Raw genomic sequence first — 23,088 nt, 5'->3', positions numbered from 1 at the left:
GATTTGTGAAAAGACCAAAATGCCCTTAAATTTCCGGACGGACTCCCTGCCAACTGCCCAACTTTCAAAGGGCATAACTCGCTCATACGAACTCGGAATCGAGCAAACTCAGTGGCGTTGAAAAGATCGTTCCAAGGGCTTTCCAAACATAACTGGAAATACTCCTGGATCATCCTGAGCTAGGAGTTATGACTGCTCAAAGTTGGTCAAAAACTCACTGATTTCCACACTTGGCCGAATTTCCAGATTCTGAATTTTTTCCAAAAATGACTACTTCCAATTTCAAGCTTCTTCATATTCATTTTAAATTGTCGGATGTTACAGGAACGCTCTAAACGATACACAGAAGGCAAGACACATAAATGACCATGAGGGTCATTACACAGATGAACACTGGATCAAAGCTATGAAAGAAGAACTGGATCAATTCGATAAAAATCAGGTCTGGACCCTAGTACCTAGACCTTAAAATAAGTCTATCATTGGAACCAAATGGGTTTACAAGAGCAAACTGAATGAATCTAGAGAAGTAATTAGAAACAAAGCTAGACTGGTGGCTCAAGGGTATTCTTAACAAGAAGGAGTCGACAATGATGAAACTTTTGCCCCCGTTGCAAGGTTAGAATCCATTCACTTACTTTTTGCTTTTGCTGCTCACAAAGGTTTCAAATTATTTCAGATGGATGTAAAAAGTGCGTTCTTAAATGGTTTTATTGAGGAAGAAGTTTATGTGAAGGAGCCTCCAGGTTTTGAAAATCCAAATTTTCCCTATCATGTTTTCAAACTTTCAAAAGCTTTGTATGGTCTTAAATAAGCACCACGTGCTTGGTATGATCGTCTAAGCAATTTTTTAATAAACCATGGTTTTACTCGAGGAAAAATTGACACTACTCTTTTCATTAAAAGATCTTCTTTAGACAATCTCATTATTCAAATATATGTTGTTGATATTATTTTTGGAAGTGCTAATATCTCCCTGTGAAAGGAATTCTCTGAGCTTATGCAAAGTGAATTTTTAAAATGAGTATGATGGGAAAATTAACCTTCTTTCTCGGACTACAAATTAATCAAACTGAGAAGGGGACTTTTCTCTGTCAAACAAAGTACTGCAACGAATGCATTCAAAAGTTTGGAATGGAAAACTCAAAATCTCTAGGCACTCCCATGAGCTTCACATGCTCTCTTGATAAGGATGAAGAAGGTAATAAAGTCGATGAAACAAAATACACAGGTATGATTGGATCATTACTTTATCTTACTGCCAGTCGACCAGACATCATGTTTAGTGTTTGCAAGTGTGCAAGATTCCAGTCAGCTCCTAAAGAATCTCATTTGACTGTTGTAAAGCGTATTATTCGATATTTAGTGGGAACAACATTCTTTGGATTATGGTACCCTAAAGAAAATAATTATTTCCTTGAAGGTCGCTGATTATGCAGGTGATAAAGATGACCGGAAAAGCACCAGTGGCTCATGTCAAATTCTAGAAAAATCTTTGATTTCCTGGAATAGCAAAAAATAGAGCTTTGTTTCTCTCTCTACCACAGAAGCAGAATATATTGCTATTGGTCAATGTTGTGCTCAAATTTTATGGATGGTTCATCAATTAAGTGACTATGATTTATCTTTTAAACCTGTTAAAATTATGTGTGACAACTCTAGTGCTATCTGCCTTTCTAAAAATTATGTGCATCATTCTCGTGCTAAGCATATTGATATTAAATACCATTTTATTCGAGATCATGTTTTAAATGGAGACATTGAGATTTTGTTTATTAGCAATGATTTTCAATTGGCCGATATTTTTGCAAAACCTCTTTTGGAAGAAAGATTTTGCTCTCTAAGAAAATCTTTGAATATTATTGCAAATCCTTTTATTTCTTGAATTGATTGCTTCCATTAATTGATTTACTGTCTTTCCTTATTTCTGTCATTTTGGTTATTGTGTTTCCTTCTATTCCTCTGTTTCTAGTCTTTTTTTTAGCGCCTCTCTATCTGCCTCTTTGAATCGTCATTCTTCTTAGTCATGTCAAGACTTCTTCTTATTCCTCTCTCTATTTTCCTTTATATTGTCTTCTCCTATGTTTTTCTTTTCACAACTTTCTTCTTCCTCTCTAGAATGGCAAAGTCAGTTGTCCCCTCTTCTTCTGCTACTTGCAAAAGTTCTCGCAACAAGAACAAAGGCAAGGCGGGGCTGCTATCTTTCTCGACTACGACGATTTTGATGATCAAGCTCCTCTTGTCTCCGTAGCGTCGTCTCGAGGTAAGCTTCCTATGGATTTTGATAATAGTGGCTCACCTAAAAAGAAATTCAAGTTTGACTTTGATAGCTCCCTGGACAAGAAAGTGGATTTCGGGAGTGCCTCTCATGAAGTTCTCTTCCATTCTCTGAAGGATAAAACCCTAGTTCATGGTAGGGTTGTTGACCTCGATATCCTTTCTTCTTTGGACTGCCATATAAAAAATCTATTTGAATTCCAGGGTTGGGCTAACATTTTCTCAGTTCCCATGGTTGTCTATGAGCCCCTCATTCGTTTGTTCTATGCTAACCTTCGCTCTCCCAAAGCTGGTCAACTCAAATCTTTGGTCTTAGGGAAGCGTATTTTTATTAATTGTAAAAATTTTGATTTTATGTTTGGGATTTCTTGCTCTAGGATCATGGCCCCTCCTAAGAACTATTGGTCCTTTGATTGTGATGTCTCGTTTGATCAAGCCAAGCGAGAAATCGCTATTGACCACTGCAAACCGATTCCCTCACATTTAGGTCCTAAAGATCTTCCGTTTGAATCACGAGTGATTGCGCACATCGTAGCCACTACTCTCCTTCCTAGGGCTGGGTCTCACTCTAGCTTACTCAGTGTGATACCTTATTCGTCTACTGCCTAGTCTCTGGTGTGAAAGTGCATCTCTCATCCTTTATCATCGCAGCTATGACTGATGTTATCGTTGATCCCACCAGTCTCCCTTTTGAAATTCCCCTTACCCGTATCTTTGAATACCAGTACATGTGCCTTGGTGACTTCTCTCCAGTGTTTATTAAGCAATGCTACAATTCTCATGCTTTCCAAAGCATGGGATTTATTCACTCTGGATCCTCCTGGCTTCTCAAGACTGACTTCGATGAGTCAAGCGCTAAGCATGAGACACTCAAGCCTTCAGCGTCAACCTCTGTCTCTACTACTAAGCTAATTGCAACATTGGAAAATCTTAATGCAATGCATGCCAAGCTTGATGCTATGTCCATCACTGTATCTCAGGTAAGTGATGTCATGACCAAACTGACTACCATGGGTGAACAGGCTGACTCTTTCAAGGATCTCTTGCTTGCTGCTCACTTCAAAATTGACAATGTGAAGGATGTCTCTAAAGAAACCGGTGCTGATGTTGCGAAGATTCGCCTGAGACTTGACCAAATTATGAAGGAAGCCATAAAAATTGCTACCAAGGTTCAAGGTGGCTCGAAGGCTATCTCTTATTCTCTGTCCTCCAGATTTGAAGAAATGTCAACTGCTATTGTCAATACTCTGACCTATTTCCTGAAGCCTCGTTAACTGTCTAATGGTGTTGCTGTTTTGTTTCTTTTTGCTATTATGTTGTGTAATGGGTTGTGTTGCTCATCTTACGATTATGCTCCGTAGTTGTTTTTGCTAAACTCTTTTTTCTTTCCTTTTTGCTGATGCCAAAGGGGGAGAAAATAGTATCTTATATGTGTGTTCTTATCTATGTGGTGCTTGGTTTCCGTTTATGCATGCCTCTAATAATTGTATGTTGCTATTCTACTGTTTTTTTGTTCATCTCTCTTAAATGTCTTGGATTAAGTTCTCTAAAGGAGAAGTCCTCCACGAGAACAAAAGGTTACTATCAGCACTTATTTAGGGGGAGCAAAGGCTTAAACATTTGTTCCACAAGTTGACTGCACCTTACCACATTTAGGGGGAGTAAGAGAAATATACATCCCAAGTCAACTACACAGACAGGGAAGTATCACTACTACATATTGTCATCATCAAAACGGGGGAGATTGTTGGTGCAAAGTTTTAATGATAAACAATTTAAATCATTTCAAGATTAGTTGATCATCAAAAAGGAAAGAATCCAAAATGGAGATACAAAACCATGTCGCTTAAATCAAGAAAGATTACCAAGCAGAAAATTGATGACCTTCAATCAAGGAAGCTGAAATACAAAGTACATAAATCAGGGTAGATCTTAATCAAGATCAAATCAAAGACAACCTAAATCAAAGCATATTTCAAATGGCTACATCTCAATTAAGGAAGATCATGAAGAATCTCCAACAGTTATTAAAGACTAAAGAATCAAGGCTAACAAATAGCAGAAGATCTCAGGCTATTGAAGACTGAAGAATCAAGGCTAACAGCTAGCAGAAGATCTGAGGAATCAAGGCTAACGGCTAGCAGAAGATCTCAAGTAAATTGAGGCTAAATCAATGGAAAGGAAGATCAGCCTCAATCTTTATTCTTGAAAAATAAGGATACCTTGCCTTCTTTTCCAAGGATAAAATCTCTTGGGTTGCCATCTCTTCACAGAAATGATTCAAGCATAAACTCTATAAATATGCTCCATCTACAAGTTGACAAAATATACAATCCAGTCTGAATCATCTCAAACACTCTCTACTCTACTTTTGATAAGCATTGTATTACTTAGTTCTACTGTATAAACAAAAAAGAGAGAAGAGAGAAATATTGTCGGTAAGGCGTTGTATCAAAACAAAAGAGAGAAAAGAAACTACGTGTACTGTGAAGTCACACTCAACTTTGTACTCACATCAAAAGTTAACAAGTCTAGAAGAGAACACCCTTGCAACCCAAGGGGACTCGACGTAAGATCCACTTTGGATCCCAACCAGTATAAAAAAATTTGTGTCAAGTTTACTTTATGCATTTTTTATTCTATTTATACATGTTATCAAATTATAGTCGACTGAGGTGTCTCTCAAGTCAACTACTCAAAAAGAAGATCAAAAAATAGCAATTCCCCCCCCCCCCCCATCTTGCGCTTTTAATGACCTGACAAAATATTTTGAGGATATTCGAATGATGAGGTTGAACAATAGTTTGAGGGATTTTATGAATGTGTTTATTTTTGGTTAGTTACCCCAATAAAGGGAATAGTATTTGTGTGGAATAGGAAATATCTTGATTACTTTGATAATGGAAGTGGAATGATTAAAAGGATGGATAGGAAATGAACAGTGTGACTTCAGAAATTACAGTTAATAAAGTTGTATAAGTATGGGTTGTTTAGTATAAGATGAGAATGATGTTGTAATAAACGAGGTCAGAATCTCTACTATGATTTTATAGATTGGGTATATATTTAAGGGGATCATGATATGACTACTATAACAATATTGATGCCTACTTGGTTAGAGTTGTGGGGTGTGTTACTTCTGTTATCGATCTGATCTATGAAAGAATGCATATCGCTTGGGCTAGAGACAAAAAGAATTTGATAATATTTTGTAGTTATTCAACGGATAGAAATATGTGAGATTTGGGTACAATCTTCTCGACAGGTATGATGTGTTCTAGTGGTGGATCTAACAAACTTTCACGATGTGGTACTAGTGTTATATGAAAACGGATACGTCGATGGTAAGTGTGAATACTAACTACTTAAGGAGCTATCAATTGTATCACATTCTCATATAATAAGATTTGATATTGCATTCATATTTGAGAAACAAACTAGTTTGTTACTACGAAGAAATGGGTTAAGCATTATTTATAAGAAAGCTTTTAGTGGTAAATCTTTGGTACGATATTGATGTGTCTAAGTTGTGAAGTGTATCTCAAGGATTTTAAATGAGTGGTGATTTAATCGTAATTTCCATGAAAGTAGATCGATATTAGGATGACAAGCTTATACGTAAAGGAAGTCTCAATGATTATACTTGTGTGAAGGTAATTGAAACTTTTAGTAAGAAAGTACGTATAAAAATTGAGTTAGTACTTTGGATTTGATTGGTACAATTGGGTTTGAGGTGTCATGTCGATGATAAGGTTGACTTCGTGGTGATATCAAAGGTTGATTGAGCATAATGGTAATAAGAGTTCGTGATGGATTGTGATTATGATGCAACTATACGAAAAAAAATTGTTGGTTAAATGGATTTTGTATGGTAATGACAACTTGCGAGTATCTAATGTTGTGGTTTGCTACTATTTGGTGAGTAACGTTGTTGCATAGAAAGTTATAGGAGGTATTGAAGCATCGCTTGAATAGAATTGAAGGAGCTGGAGTCATAAATGGAACAAATTAGTGGGAGGTAGTTTAGCTTTTAAAAGGAGGAGAGAGCAATGGTATTTACTCTAATTGTAATGGCCGTTGATGTATCTTTAGAAAGAGTGGATAATTGGATTTAGAAACACGTGGTTCCATCTTTTTTACCCACTTAATTGTGATAGTGTTACACACGAGTTATATCAGTTAAAAGTTATTGGACAAAGTTTGAGAAAGAAGTCTACAGACGTTCAACTTGAGTGTCATGATAAGTTTTTTTTTGTGATTTTGAGTTTGGTAATAAGTATGGTTGAATTTTTAGCAAAAGATATGATAAAGTCGATGGAGAGGCGATCAATGATAAGTTAAGATACGTGAATTCATAAAAATATTCAAGGTATGAGCTAATGTTGATAGATAAAGGGATTAAGTTACACAGTTGGATTCAATATTCAAGTTTTCATGGTGAGTTTAGGTTTGTGGTAGTGTGTTTTGTCAAGATATAAATTGTTAAGGTAAGGAATGATCGATCGCATCGGGTATTATGCAATTTGAAGGACTTGTGCATGATTTGAGTCATAAAGTTTGTTATTATTGATTGTTAAAGGACTTAAAGAAGAGTTTCACCGAAAAGTTTTGGTTTAGAGTATAAAGAGGAATATCACGAGTTGTTGGTAAAAAGGATAAGATTGGTAAGCAAGTTAGCGAAGGGAACAAGAGTTTGGTATATGATGGTTTTGAATGTTAGTCAAAATTTGGCATCTGAAAGATTATGTGGAGTTGACATTGTACGTGATGCAATAACTTTATATTGATGGGAAAGTACTTTTAGATTTGAAATTAGTATTAGCCTTGGGTGGGACTCGTATCTGTCCTAAAATGCTTATTTGAAAAGAGAGAGCACCACAGTTTGAAAATTTGGAGGCGATAATGTATTTGATAAGAATACTTTGATACTAGTGACAGTTTGAGAGTAAGGTAAGTGACTGGTGTAGTTATGATGTTTGTTGGTATTAAGATTGTTAGATTCAATGGAGTATTATGAGAAGTACGTGGGGTTTGATGAATCTAGTATTTGTAATATTGTAATGGGGTCAATCTGGTTGATTGTTGGTAGCTAAAAAAATCGAAAGATAGAGTCAGATGAATATAATTTTATTTATATGGGCACTATGGAAGAAGTATCTTGTGTTATTCGACCTCTCTTCTATATATTCTTATGTGACCACCTTTTTCCAACTGGATATTATTTGGAGTATAATTCACCGCTTATGCTACTCGTGTTTCCACATCTATGGGTGAATCCCTAGTGGTGGATCGGATGTACCGATCCTCTTGTGCCCTCTTGATAAGGTATGATCCTTGGAAAGACTTGGTCATTTCAGTTATGATTAGATTTGGTGTTGTTTGGGATAGTTGAAGTATATCAGTAGTTTTATACGCATAACCTTGCTTATGAAAATTTATATCAGAGCTATGAAGAGTTACAATTGTCTAAGAGTGTTGTTAGAGGTTCTACATTTTAAGTGTATCGCTTGTTGGGTGGTTACTTGATCATTTTCTTCTTTGTGTTAGATAAGTGTGAACCTCTCTTGATGGGTACCCGATGTCTAAGGATCAATTTTTATAGTTTAAGCTCGTGAAAATATTGTGTTGTGAAAAGGAAATCTTGATAAGATCTGTGATGGTTTGTGCATTATAAGTGTGTGGTGGTTGGTTAAAGTCCACTTCTGGCCAGTATCAATAGAATATTATCTTTGTTATGTGAGAAAAGATTTCTCATGATGATGGTTGTGTTATGGTCCAATGGGTTTCAGTTTAGATTAGGTTCATGGGTTAGTCTGTAGCTTGACAATCACTTCTGATTTGTAAATCTGTCAACTTTTGATTCTAAAGTTCAATTCTTGGTAGTTGATCTTGATGGAGTGGTCCTAAAGATGAGGTTATCACTTGGAGAGATGAACACGACTTTGAAAAATCATACCTCGGGCTTTTGGTCGTGTTGGTTATTCTTCCTTCTTCTTCTTTATGTTCGAGGACGAACATAAGTTTTAGTGATGGATAATGTAATGACCCGAAAGGTCATTTTTGATCATTTTGGATAGTCATTTAACTATAGTTAATTAATTTGCGGGTGATTTGATTATTTTTAATAATAGTGGGTCAAGTTTGAAATAATAAAATAGGTTAGTGGGAATTATTAGTTTTAATACATAATTAATTTAGAAAAGAAAACAAAGAGGAGCAGAAAGAAAACTAACATGCGGCATGCGTTGAGCGAAGAACGAGATTGCAGGTATACTCAATTCTGTGGATGAAAATTTCTGCTTTTTAATTGCATAGGAAATCAATATATAGATATTATGTTATTAAGTTGCAATACTTTCAATTAAATTATTATTATAAGTGGGTATGGAATGGATTGGATCTTCTGCAATATTGTTGGTTTTCAAATTGATGGGCAAATATTTATGGGTTACTGTTGACAAATTTTAGTGGAAGTAACCAATAGTTATTATTATTATATTAGTATAATGGTTATATTAGATTGAAGGGGGCAATGGTGAATTCTTGGCGACTTAGAAATTTAGGGGACAAGAAACAATGCTAATTTATTGTTATTATTATTATATTCCTTTTTGTTTGTTGTCAATTTTTGGGGATTAAGTGAATTGAATTTTTAGGAGTATATGTATAATTATTTTCCATACATGCTACCTACAGTTTCAAGTAGTAAGTTGAATGCTCACTAAATGAGTTAGATTGTTACTCTATAAATGTTAAGGCCTGATTGATTTCTTGGGGAAAGAATAATGTCATTGTTGTTCGTATTTTTGTGAATGTCATTAGATTTACGATATTTGAAGGAATTGGAAGAATTGACAAGTTAATGGGCATCAAGACTTAGGAACTTAATTATAAATTTGGGTAAGCTTTTGGGTCTAGGCTAAATCTATAGAGACATGAGTGTTGCTAGTTTTGGAATCTTATTGTGACTATGTACTTGAATAGATTGCATTGATTTGGAAGCTCAACGAAAAGGGAAGGCTCAAATCTCGGAGTGATTGTTCGGTTATTTGAGCCAAGTGAATTTCTAAACCCTTGTTAAGTGTATGGAATTCATGTATTTCCTAGTAATATGTGTTTGGGGGTAATGAGACTTGGTGATGGGTTAACTTGTCCACATTGATTAATTCTAATGATGAAAAAGGGGTAATAAAAGGCAATGTGATTAATTGTTTGTGTGTGATGTGTTGAGAATTGTTTGTGACAGGCATTGGTACGAGTAACAGTGTTATAAAGGGAAAGTTTATTACTATAGAATGCGGATTGTAATTTGAGAATGCCGAAGCATATGAACATTAGCTGATATATTATTGACTTGATTTATTATGTGTGATTGTGTTCTTTATTAAACTCGTATATTGGTGATAGCTTAGGTGATTACATATCATATTGATATTTGATTGAGATGCATCATCCTTTTTATTGAAATCATATTGTGCACATGCATTGACATGAGATTGATTATAATTTGGGCACGTGGAGATCGTCCGTGCGAAATTTGTTTGATTTATGATAGTGCGTTGAGATCATCCGCACAGACACGTGGAGATCGTCTGTGTCGGTATATGGACCTCGCGAGTCCCCCATGGGTCATGAACTCTCGATGTATTTCCGAGGAGTATCATGTATATACGGTTGAGAGAGTACTTGGTATTCTGAGGCATATCATTTCATGGTGTCATATTGCATTGCATCCCATGACATCTTTCATTCTTGATGATTATGTATTTTATTGGTGGTTGGAAAGTACTTGATATTTGATTTCCTCTATTTGATGAACTTGATCTTGTGTGTTGCTAATATTTGTGAGTGCCTTTTTGTGGAAGTTGTGATTGATGAATATTGAGTTTGTTGTTGAGGATATGTAATTTGTTAAAGTGATTGTTGTTGAGTTGGGTGCTATGCAAATTGTGAACTGTTAGGTTGAGCTGGGTGCTATGCAAATTGTGAACTGTTAGGTTGGGCTGGTTTTATACAGGTTGTTGTGGAGGTTTGGTTGGGGTGCAAGGAGTACCCGTATTCTATCCCCTTAGCTTGTGTTTAGAGGTTTACTTGCTGAGTACCGTGTGGTTTGGTACTCACCCCTTGCTTCTACATTTTTGTAGGTTACTAGCCCGGACTTTTGTGACATTTTCTCTTCTCCTTGTCCGAGGCTTCATATGGAGGTTTGTGAGGCAGTTGCTTGTCATTTCACCGGACCTTCTTACTCCTATTTATGATCTTGTTCTATTCTAGAAACAATGTTATTTGAGACTAGTGTTTTTCTTTTGAATCAATTGTAATACTTTAGAGACTTACACACGTGACAACCAGATTTTGGGGTATTTTTGAGTTGACTATAAAAATTTCCGCATTTTATTGTAATAGTTGAGTTTTAGGTCGACTTGTCTTGGTGGGATAAGATGAGTGCCATCACGTCCATTTTTGGGACGTGACAAAATATGAATAAATTTATAAGTTTAAAGTGCAAGAAAGTTATAAACAATAATTGATAGTATGTCTTATTAGGTATTTGTCGTATTTTTAATTTTAATAATTATATTTTAACATACTTAATTATATATTTGCAAATAAGTACTATTTAATAACTTACTATATATAGAGAAATTATGTCATTTTTAATGCTTATAAAAATATCAATTGGATATACAAGTAAAGTTTATTTATTTTTCATTTAATATAATTTTATCAATGAAGAGTAATTAAAATTCACATTAATAATGTATATCATCGAACTTTTCTATACTTTAATATAATGCTTGACTTATTCAATAATACACAATTTAATATAAATAATATTAAATCAAATTCAATTACATTTATGATAGTTATTTTTCTATTGGGTAAATAACTAGTCATATAATTTTAATTGTTTCTATCTTTTAAATTGAAAAAAAAAAACCGCATCATTGGTTTTTCGTGATAAGTTAAAAATATTTAAATGACATTTGTAGTAATGTTCTAACACCGTATTAGATTGATATTATTGTATAATATTTGATTTAATCTAAAAGTAGAGTAAATATTTAACAATAAAATTCATTCCAATGGCATTGATATTTTTTATATTATTGTAATTTTTTATTTGGTTAAATATATTTTAAGAAAAATATTCCTCGAAGTTTTCAAATAAAACAAGTTACTAGATTAAAAAAAACTTCCAGTTAAATTATATTTAAAAAAATTTAAGTATGCATTCCTCAAGAAATCTCCAATCAAATTCACAATAATAAAATCCCCAAGTAATTCTATAAGTAGAAAATTTCCCATGTAAATCCTCAAGAAATAAATACCCAACAAAATTCATAGAACATAAATCCCCACGTAATATCACATATAAAATTATATCTAAATAATTTTTTAAGTAATTAATTTGTAATAACCCTCCTGATCATTTCTGTGTTTTGCCTTCTGTGTGTCGTTTAGAGCGTTCCTATAGCGACCCCAATTCATTATGACTTGCTGGAACTGACAGTTCGGTCACCTAGTCGTTCGTTTGGTCATTGTACGAGTTTTAGTGTTTTTGGAGCTTATGAACCTTGAACGATCCTTTTCGATCAAAAGTTCAAGAAGATGACATCTTAATCCAATTCAGACAATTCCATTAGCTCTGGAAGGGTCATTTTAGGCTAGTAGCATGGTCGACATGGCTCCCGAGGTTTTCAGTGTGAGTCAGTGCGATTAGGCGTTTTAAATTTAAGCCTAAGTTTGACTTTAGTCAATATTCTGAGTAAACGCGCTCGGATGAGAATTCTGTCACACAGTTAGCTCCGGAATATCGAGTTTGGTCTAGATTGACCCTTCGTTCGTATCCCAAGGTTTCCGATATTTTTACGAGCCCTTTTATGGTTTTGACTTAAAATGACAGTTGGGTGTGGGATCCAATTTTGACTGTGTCATTGAGTCCGAAATATCGAATTTCATATGGTTGTATATTTCATTTGCGTGCATGGGATTTCAAACGAGTTCGAAGCATCCCATTGGAGATTTTAAATTTTCAAAAAAGGCTGAAAATCTTGTGTATTTATGCAGAAATATCAGCACTTGTTCAAAAACTTTAAAAGGTCCTAACTCCCTCATTTCTCAACCTAATAAGACGATTCGAAGTGCAGAAGCTTCGTCTTTTTGGTAGCTTTGCTGTAGAGTGTTTGGAAGTTGTCAGGTGCACATCGTTCGAGGTAAAATTTGTGATTTACGAGACTGTCGTAGCCTTTTTCGAGTTCTTATTTATGGCTTTCTTGAATTGGTGATATCTTGCTCATTTTAGCTCAGTTTTGGGTGATTCAAAGTCCCACATGTTAGGAATCATCGAGGCTACGTCGTGGAGTGTTCAAGGAGTGTTCGGCATCCTTTGATTCTTGTAAAAATTCTGAGTTTAGACTGTTGAATATTTTTTTTAAGTAGATTAAAGTGTGGTTTTCTTGCATATTGGGTTTTGCTGCGTTTTGAGCTCTGAATTGTGTTCCATTTCGGAACAAAAGTTTGGGGTACTGTTTTGGGTCTCTTAGCGGAGTCAAATACGAAAAGTTTGGTGCGGGTCCCACGATTCCCATTTTTACTCAAAAATTGACCCGTCTCCATTTGTTGTGATTTTGGTGTCTAAACTAACGTTGTGATCCTTTATTTGATAGGGTGACAGTGTTCAAAGGTCGTTCGGAAAGGAAATGCTCCGACAAAGTGATTTGGAGCGCGCGCGCAGTCGGCCTAAAGGTAGGCTACGACTTCTTTTCTAGTAGATTGAGTTTAATTGTGTAAAAGCATGTGGATTGGAGTGAATTGGGGGTGGGTACCAGTTTATTAGTTTACTTTGATTAGATACCTTATGTTAGGATGGATTGGCCATATTTCAGGCGTACTACCATGTTGGTCGGGTTAGTGAATCACATGCTTATGTGCTTAATGTTATTTTATGCTTGTATGTTGTGTGTTGCATGCTTTGTTCATTGTCAATTGTAAGCATGATGTCCTTAGTGTAGGTTAGGCTAGCATTGCCTTAGATTTATGACTCATGTGGGATAGATAGCCTTGACTTGTTGTCGACGTCGTTCGGATGACTTAGCCCCTTGTAGACTGGAGTAGCAGACTTGTGTATGATAGTTTGAGCCTTAGATTAGGCGTTATCGCTGCTTGTTGCACTTCTGTGTCTTCTCTCTCTAATTCTGCGATTCTGACGCGTTCTCGAAGGTTCGGTGCATCACTAGAGGCGTGGGATTCAGATAGTATAGGCTTGGAGCCTGTTCTGTGATTTCTTAGAGTGGACGGCGTTCCATGGTGGTTGTTGCTGGATTGGATCCTATTGGAGATACCATCATCCTCGAGGTCATTCGTTCTAGCTGGGCTGGAAGAGTATTACTGGCTCGGTGATTTTAGTGATCGCCTCCGTGCCTTTCTTTCTAACTGGGTTGCATGTGTGCTGCTAGCTGGGTGTCCTCGGGTCACTCTTTCTAGCTAGGTTGGGAGCTGACTGCATGGTACGATGACTCGCGATATCTACCTCACCCAGGAGTCCCTCTTTCTAGCTGGGCTGGGAGTGCACTGCTGGCTGGGTGGAGTCTGATGGGTTATCTTGGTTACTTTGGGCTGGGAGCTCGATTTTCTTCTTTCTCAATAGACTTAGCTATTCTATGTACATGTCGGGCTTATAGGGGTCAGTTCAGGTTTTATTTAAACTTGCGCACGAGTGTACCTTCTTTGCTCAGTCGACCTTTGATGCCTACTGAGTACCTATTGTTTTGGTACTCATGCTACACTCTACATCTATTTCGCGATGCAGGTCCCAATACCAGTTATCAGCGGTGATTAGTTCCAGCCTTCTTTTGCAGTTGTGACTCGGAGACAAGGGTGAGCACTTGGGGTTTTGGGTTTGCTCTGTCTCATTCTTTTGTTTTAGCTAGTCTTATTGCTTTTAAGACACGCTTTGTTGTGGTCCACTTTTGAGACTTGTACTATTTATTAGATAGCTCTGTACTAGTGACTCCCAGGTTATGGGAGGGATTTCTGTATATATTTATATTGGTTTGCTTCCGCGTTGTTGTCCTTGTTTAGATTATTGTTTTCGCTAGTTTCTGCCCTTACGCTCATTGCTTGATGTTTTGGGTTATAGGTTGGCTTACCTACTGGTGGGGTATAGTAGGTGCCATCATGACTCAAAAAATCGGGTCGTGACAAGTTGGTATCAGAGTTCTAGGTTTACCGGTCTCACTTGTACAGAGCTAATACCTAGTAGAGTCATATGGATAGACGCGATGACGTCCGTGTTTTATCTTTAAGAGCCTATAGGGTGTCCTAAGGAAATTTCTCTATTTTTTTGTATCATATTGTGCATTATGTCTATTATCAATTCCTTCAAATCTCTCTTGTTTCATTCTTTTCACAGGATGGCTCGTATGCGCGGTGGATCGTCACGAGGTAGGGGTCGACCTCCCATGCCGGCTCGGGCACCAACACCAGCACCAGCCCAGGAGAGAGAGAAAGATCCAGAGCCAGTAGCGGAACCTCCAGCAGCTCATATACCATCTCCGTCGGTGGGGTCGGGGCCAGCCCAGTCGCCACCTGGACCAGTTCTGACTCCAGATCTCCAAGCCGCTATTGCACAGTTCTTGGGTGTGCTTGGGGGTATGCATCAGCCACCCGCAACTACACCAACACCAGTACCGCAAGATCAGCCTACAGTGAGGGCACCTCAGGTCCAGGTACCACCTGAGAGAGTACAACCCTTGGCAGCGGATAGACCTATGCCGCTTGAGGACCAGAAGATGTTTGGTGTGCTTCTCAGGTTGACACCACCGAGGTTTTCTAGGGCTGTGGGTGAGGATGCCCACGAGTTTCTTACTACTTGTCTTGAGAGTCTTCGCACTTTGGGTCTAGTGGAGTATAGAGGGGCCGACTTCATCGCTTACCAGCTAGATGGGCCAGCCAAGCAGTGGTGGTGCACATTCATTCAGACCAGGCCAGTCGGGTCTCCACCAGTGTCATGAGATGAGTTTTCAAAGGCCTTCTTGGCCAAGTTTATCCCTCGTAGCGTCAGAGACTGCCTCAGGGATCAATTCTGAAGGTTGGAGCAGGGCTCCATGTCAGTGGCAGAGTACGAGACTAGGTTTCACGAGCTCTCTTGTTATGCAAAGATGATATTACCTACAGAGGAGGAGAGGGTTGGGTGCTTTGTCCGTGGGTTGATATTACAGCTTCGGCTTGAGACCCAGTCCTTAGTTTCTGCGGGTCGATCTTTTCTAGACGTAGTTGACCATGCCAGTACTATGGAGCATCTTAGTCGCGAGCCCCAAGGGGGCAGCGAGAAGAGGGCTAGGCATGAGGGCAACTACAGTGACTCCCACCCCAGGTCTAGGGATTATCATGACAAGACCGGACAACGGTTTCGACAGGGTTAGTCTAGCAAGCTTACCCAGGCCTCTCTCTTCAGGCATCAGATCTAGTTGAAGTGTTGGTTGAAGTGGGTCAACGATCTAGTTGGTTGTTGGCGTCTAGGAATTAGAGTTTATAATTCCTTAGATTACATAGGTTTGTAATCTTCTGTTGACGCTCAGAGTTTAATAAAGTGGAGTTAAATCCTACCGAAGTGTAGGTCGTGGTTTTTTACTCTTTATGAGCCAGGGTTTTTCGCGATAAAATATTGTGTCATTACTTTATTTGCTTTACATAACCTAACTGTTGTAATCTGCAAATGAACAGAAAGAATATACATGTTCCTTAGGCAAATCTGGGGGTTAGTATTCCAACAAGTATATTACAGTTGCAAACTATAGCTTAGTTACTTTTATGCAACAAAACACTTGTAGTTTAGGTAGGGTCCTAATTGAGCGGTTCAGTTTGGATATTCACACTTAATGATTTGGTTTATTGGTTCTCAAATTTTAAATATACTAAACCGTTAATCAAATGAATAAGATATATATTAGTTAATTCAGTATCGATTTTACCGGTTGTCAATTTGTGTATGGACTAAACTAATAACAGCTTCACATATGAATTTGTATTTTAGCCTGCTGTAAGTACTAAAAAAAAGTCATTCAACCAGTAGAAGAGATGAAGGTGGCGGGCAGCTGTTGCCAATCAATAAGGGAAAGAAAAGACATGGAAGGAGCCAATTTTATTGTTCTGTGGAAAACTTTAGCAGAGAAATTAAGGCTAACGAAAAGTCTTTGTGGTGGGCATCAATGACCCCATGGGCATGTGCAGTTGTTTCCCACAACTTTGTGAATTATATTTCAAAAATACAAATTCATTATTTAATAATCAACAACTTTGTGATTCCACTCTAGACTACCATCACATATCTAATATTCATTGTAATAGTGAATTCCACAATTGGCCAGAGGCGGACCAACATGCACCAGATAACCTTTTAAAAATAATCGTATTTATATGTATAGATTGTTAATAAAACGGTAATATATTTAATTGTGTACTCTTATAACTAAAAGTCATCTGAGCGCATTGGAATAAGTTATGTGTGTATTAGTTATACATGCGAAATAATAAGTTGGACAAGTTGAGAGTTGAGATTGACAAGACAAAAATATCGTGTTTTTGTGGAAAACTTTCTCCAAAAAATATTTTAAACCAAAACCAACCGTTGTCGGATTTTGAAAAAATAAGTGTGATTCTCAAAATCGAAAATTAAGAAAACAAGAGTCCAAAAGCAGATATTTAAAAGATTAACCTGAATATTTTTAACAAACATATTCAAAAACATTATTTTAATTGAAATTAGATAATTTTAGTTGATTGGGGCTTTCCATTCAATTGAGGGGTACGGGTGACAAGTATAGTAACGTCAAGGGTAATAACAATTTCATTTTAACGATAAGAGTAAAATCAACTAATAAATAAAAGTTGAGAGGTATTTTTGATTCTTTTCGCTTATTTAAAATACACATGGAGTATAGTTTCATATTTTTAGAAAAAGTATTTTTCAGTAACTAATTCTTTTTCAAATGGAAATGGTCAAAGGAATGGAAGCACACCATACCAAAGTTTACAATTTGACAGATTTGACAAGAACATAAAGGTGTGATTTGTGGTCCTGTTAATGTGTAAGACATACATGTGATAACATTAACTATGTCTCAAGTTATAATATTACTAGCCTTTTTCTAATCGTTTAAAAAAGAATGATACATTTTTATATTAAGTAACAATTTAACAGGCACACATATATCTACTCCCTCCATTCCATTTTATGTGGCACTTTTTCAAGATTCAAACATGTCAATTTTTAACTGTAAATTTTTCATAGATCTTTTAAACATTTTGAATTATCAATTATTGTGACTTATAGTACTTTTTATGTACTTTACAAATATATAAATTTCATATCAAAAAAATTGAAGATTTCATGAGTAAATTTTTGATCGAACTTAAACTATTTAACTCTCGAAAAATGAAAAATGTAATGGGACAGAGGGAGTAATATTTCTCATGTTAAAGTCAAACAAACTCATGAGTAGTATTTAATGCTCATCACATTGGTTTGATGATTTGAGTACAATATTAATTGCATATGGTAGTAAATAAATTTGATAGACATGGTAACATGGGAGTGTGTGTTATTTCCATTGAATAATTGAGTTTGTAATTATAACAAGTCCATTCCAATTCCCGACATCTTACTTCATTTCAAAAATATAGATTCATTGCTTGCTTACAATATTCAATGGCTGAAGTTTTCCTTCAAGTTCTGTTAGACAATCTGACTTGTTTCATCCAAGGGGAACTTGGATTGATTCTTGGTTTTAAGGATGAGTTCGAAAAGCTTCAAAGCACGTTTACTACAATCCAAGCTGTGCTAGAAGATGCTCAGATGAAGCAATTGAAGGACAAGGCAATAGAAAATTGGTTGCAAAAACTCAATGCTGCTGCATATGAAGCTGATGACATCTTGGATGAATGTAAAACTGAGGCAACAATTAGACAGAACAAGAACAAATATGGGTGTTATCATCCAAACGTTATTTCTTTCCGTCACAAGATTGGGAAAAGGATGAAAAAGATTATGGAGAAACTAGATGCAATTGCAGCGGAACGAATTAAGTTTCATTTGGATGAAAGGACTATAGAGGTCAGACAAGTTGCTACACGCCAAACAGGTGCTCATCTTTAAATAATTTGGATTTATTAATTGGGTTCAAAATCTATTATCTAAATCTGTTTAGTGAAGTTTTAAACATATATAACCTCAGATAAATCCAGAGCTTACTCATAGGATTAGGATAGGCCCCCAAGTCTAAAGCCAGAGTTGTTTTAGATCTTATAAATTAACAATGATAATAATGTGAATTCAAAAAAGTGCATTTTTTTAATTTGAAATATGTCTGCTGCTTCTCAAGCTTATTATCATTGTCTTTTATTGTGCAAAATTCTTCTTTGTTTTTTTGCTGACTCCTACCGAGCTTGGACCAGGTTTTGTTTTAAATGAACCACAAGTTTATGGAAGAGACAAAGAAAAGGATGAGATAGTGAAAATCCTGATAAACAATGTTAGCAATGCCCAAACACTTTCAGTCCTCCCAATACTTGGTATGGGGGGACTAGGAAAGACGACACTTGCCCAAATGGTCTTCAATGATCAGAGAGTAATTGAGCATTTCCATCCCAAAATATGGATTTGTGTCTCGGAGGATTTTAATGAGAAGAGGTTGATAAAGGAAATTGTAGAATCTATTGAAGAAAAGTCACTTGGTGACATGGACTTGGCTCCACTTCAAAAGAAGCTTCAGGACTTGCTGAATGGAAAAAAATATTTGCTCGTCTTAGATGATGTTTGGAATGAAGATCAAGATAAGTGGGCTAAGTTAAGACAAGTCTTGAAGGTTGGAGCAAGTGGTGCTTCTGTTCTAACTACTACTCGTCTTGAAAAGGTTGGATCAATTATGGGAACTTCGCAACCATATGAATTGTCAAATTTGTCTCAAGAAGATTGTTGGTTGTTGTTCATGCAACGTGCATTTGGGCACCAAGAAGAAATAAATCTTAATCTTGTGGCTATCGGAAAGGAGATTGTGAAAAAATGTGGTGGTGTGCCTCTAGCAGCTAAAACTCTTGGAGGTATTTTGCGCTTCAAGAGAGAAGAAAGACAGTGGGAACATGTGAGAGATAGTGAGATTTGGAAATTGCCTCAAGAAGAAAGTTCTATTCTGCCTGCCCTGAGACTTAGTTACCATCACCTTCCACTTGATTTGAGACAATGCTTTGCATATTGCGCAATACTCCCAAAGGATACCGAAATGGAAAAGGAAAATCTAATCTCTCTCTGGATGGCACACGGTTTTCTTTTATCGAAAGGAAACTTGGAGCTAGAGGATGTAGGTAATGAAGTATGGAATGAATTATACTTGAGGTCTTTCTTCCAAGAGATTGAAGTTAAATATGGTCGAACTTATTTCAAGATGCATGATCTCATTCATGATTTGGCAACATCTCTGTTTTCGGCAAGCGCATCAAGCAACAATATCCGTGAAATAAATGTAAAAGGTTACACACATATGATGTCGATTGGTTTCGCAAAAGTGGTGTCTTCTTACTCTCGTTCTCACTTGCAAACGTTTGTCTCGTTGAGGGTGCTTAATCTAAGGTTTATAGGACTTGAGCATTTACCGTCTTCCATTGGAGATCTACTACATTTAAGATACCTAAACTTGTCTGGCAATGGTAGAATTCGTAGTCTTCCAAAGCAGTTATGCAAGCTTCAAAATCTGCAGACTCTTGATCTACATGGCTGCCGGAAACTTTGTTGTTTGCCAAAAGAAACAAGTAAACTTGGTAGTCTCCGAAATCTTTTACTTGATGGTTGCAAAGCATTGACTTGTATGCCACCAAGGATAGCATCTTTGACATGCCTTAAGACTCTTGGTTGCTTTGCAGTGGGAAGGAAGAAAAGTTCTCAAATTGGTGAATTACAAAACCTGAATCTCTATGGCTCAATTTCAATCACGCATCTTGAGAGAGTGAAGAATGATATGGATGCAAAAGAAGCCAATTTATCTGCAAAAGAAAATCTGCATTCTTTAAGCATGACTTGGGATGAAGATGAACGTCCACATAGATATGAATCAGAAGAAGTTGAAGTGCTTGAAGCCCTCAAACCACACTCCAATCTGACTTATTTAAGAATCAGTGGCTTCAGAGGAATCCGTCTCCCAGACTGGATTAATCACTCAGTTTTGAAAAATGTTGTCTATATTGTAATTGAAGGTTGCGAAAACTGCTCATGCTTACCACCCTTTGGTGAGCTGCCTTGTCTAAAAAGTCTAATGTTAGACAAGGGGTCTGCGGATGTGGAGTATGTTGAAGAAGAGGATATTGATGTTCATTCTGGATCCCCCACAAGAATAAGGTTTCCATCCCTGAGAAAACTTATTATAGGCAAATTTCATAATCTGAAAGGATTGCTGAAAAAGGAAGGAGAAGAGCAATTCCCTGTGCTTGAAGAGATGGAGATTTTCTGGTGCCCTATGTTTGTTATTCCGACCCTTTCTTCTGTCAAGAAATTGGTAACTTTTGGGGACAAGTCAGATGCAATAGGTTTCAGTTCCATATCTAATCTCAGGGCTCTTACTTCCCTCTACATTCGCAATAACTATGAAGCTTCACTCCCAGAAGAGATGTTCAAAAGCCTTGCAAATCTCAAATACTTGAATATCTTTTACTTCACGAATCTCAGAGAGCTGCCTACCAGCCTGGCTAGTCTTAATGCTTTGAAGCATCTGACTATTGAATTTTGTGGTGCACTAGAGAGTCTCCCAGAGGAAGGGGTGAAAGGTTTAACTTCACTCACACAGTTATCCATAGTACACTGTGAGATGCTAGAATGTTTACCGGAGGGATTGCAGCACCTAACAACCCTCACAACTTTAAGAATTAGTCAATGTCCAATAGTGTTCAAGCGGTGTGAGAAGGGAATAGGAGAAGACTGGCACAAAATTGCTCACATTCCTCATGTGTTTATCAGCTAAGTCTTATTCCTAATTAGATGTAATTTCTGATTTTCTTTTGGAAGCAAATCAACTATTTGTAAGATCTATTTGTATTATACTTGATTTTTCTTGGGTCTGTAACAATAAATATTTGAATTTTTTCATATTAAGATTCAGAATTAGTCTTATAGCTAACTGTATCTTCTCATAGTTTAATAACGTCAATATAATATTTATATTACATTATTACTTATGTTGTGATTTATTAACATGTTGGAGATGATTTTGACAGTTTATTAAAGAATTTCAAGTTTTTATTGCTTGCACAAGTAAACAAGCCATAAATTAAATTTTGAGATAAAAGTGATTTGTGTATCATGGCTTAAGTCGGAATTTCAAGTTTTTTTCTTAATTATAAATTATATATATGGCATTTTGTAAAAATTGGATAGTGTGAATTTTGATTTTATTCAACAGTGTCTTGTATTTATTAAGATATGAGAATGTGCGTTGCACGTTTGACCTCTACTACCATATAAAATTTATACATAAGAATTATATGATGATAAACGCAAAACTGCAATGGATTGACCTTTTATGTTAAATTCTAAACTGTATACCTCAAAAGTTGTGAAAAAATGCAAATATAATAGAGAAAAGAAAAAGATAAATACCTAATTTTATAGATGAATATTGTTGTGTTGACAAAACGGCACCAAATAATTGTTAATAAAGTTTCCTCCTAATTTTTCACTAATAGATGAAGAATGAAGAACATAAGAACCTGCTAAGAATTTATTGAAAACTGAAAAGAAGAGTCATTATTCCATAATCAATTCAAATGAATATAGAAATGAGAGAAGTCAATTGGTTTGCCTTTTCATTTACTATGGCTTTACGTCTACCACTCTTCTATTTTTTTTATTCTAACTTTATTTATTTATTATGTTTATAGAATTTATATTTATATTTTTTTCACTTAAATGTTCTTAACATAATATTTGCTTAAAAGATAAAAGAATTATTCAATTCATGAGCTTTAATCTATAAGGGTTAACAATTAAAACTCATTAAAAAGTGGAAATAATAAGTTGTAACATCTAATCATGCATTTGGTCTAGTTTAATTGTCATTATTAATTTGATTTTAAAAGTTAGTAAAATGTATTTTTTTAATTAAAAAAATTAGTGAAGGGCATATTCGTAATCCAACTTTGACCATAAAATCTTCCCACTTTTAATATAATATGATATACAAATAATATGGAATACACGCGCTAAGCACGTACCCAGAAATTAGTATATAAAGAATCATGTTCGAAAAAATAAAATGAAATTCTTTTGTCCTTGTTGAAAGGAAATGTGTGTGTTTTTAAGCTTTCCTCTGACGGAGATGAAGACAAACCAACCCCACAAGAAAGGACATGTGAAACTGGCTAGCAGTTTCCATTAATATGGATACAAATTACCAAGATAAATCTTTTATTAATAAAAAATGGAAACATTTCATATTTAAATTATTAGGTGCGCAACTTTCCTTGAAGTATCACCAACTACCTCGACATTTTTGTTGATATATACCTAACTAGTGTACTTATTCGTGCTTCGCACGAGTATAAAAAGATATTAAATATATTTTTAAATAATTAATAAATGATACAATAAAAGAGAGAAATATAAATTAAGTGATGATTCTGATATTATCTATCCAGAAAAATTGCCAAAAAAAAATCTCATGTTGCATTTTTAATTTGAAATTGTTGATAAAAAAGACGAAAACATAAAAATTGATATGAAGAGTTTCGGTTAAGTTACAATCTCACGTGTCTTTTTTTTTTTTT

General features: G+C 35.8%; 1 protein-coding gene across 1 annotated transcript; it reads left to right on the top strand.

The window, feature by feature from the left end:
- The first annotated feature begins 17,947 nt into the window (after positions 1–17,947).
- Positions 17,948–21,403, top strand: LOC125850438 (putative disease resistance protein RGA1). Its single transcript, XM_049530292.1, has 2 exons — positions 17,948–18,422; positions 18,736–21,403. Exons 1-2 carry the CDS (start codon positions 17,990–17,992, stop codon positions 21,285–21,287), a joined length of 2,985 nt encoding a protein of 994 aa, XP_049386249.1. The 5' UTR covers positions 17,948–17,989; the 3' UTR covers positions 21,288–21,403.
- The last annotated feature ends 1,685 nt before the right edge of the window (positions 21,404–23,088 follow it).

The sequence above is a fragment of the Solanum stenotomum genome, unplaced genomic scaffold, assembly GCF_019186545.1.
Source record: "Solanum stenotomum isolate F172 unplaced genomic scaffold, ASM1918654v1 scaffold1704, whole genome shotgun sequence".
NCBI classification, from domain to species: Eukaryota; Viridiplantae; Streptophyta; class Magnoliopsida; order Solanales; family Solanaceae; genus Solanum; species Solanum stenotomum.
This window is presented reverse-complemented; position numbering and strand designations above follow the sequence as displayed.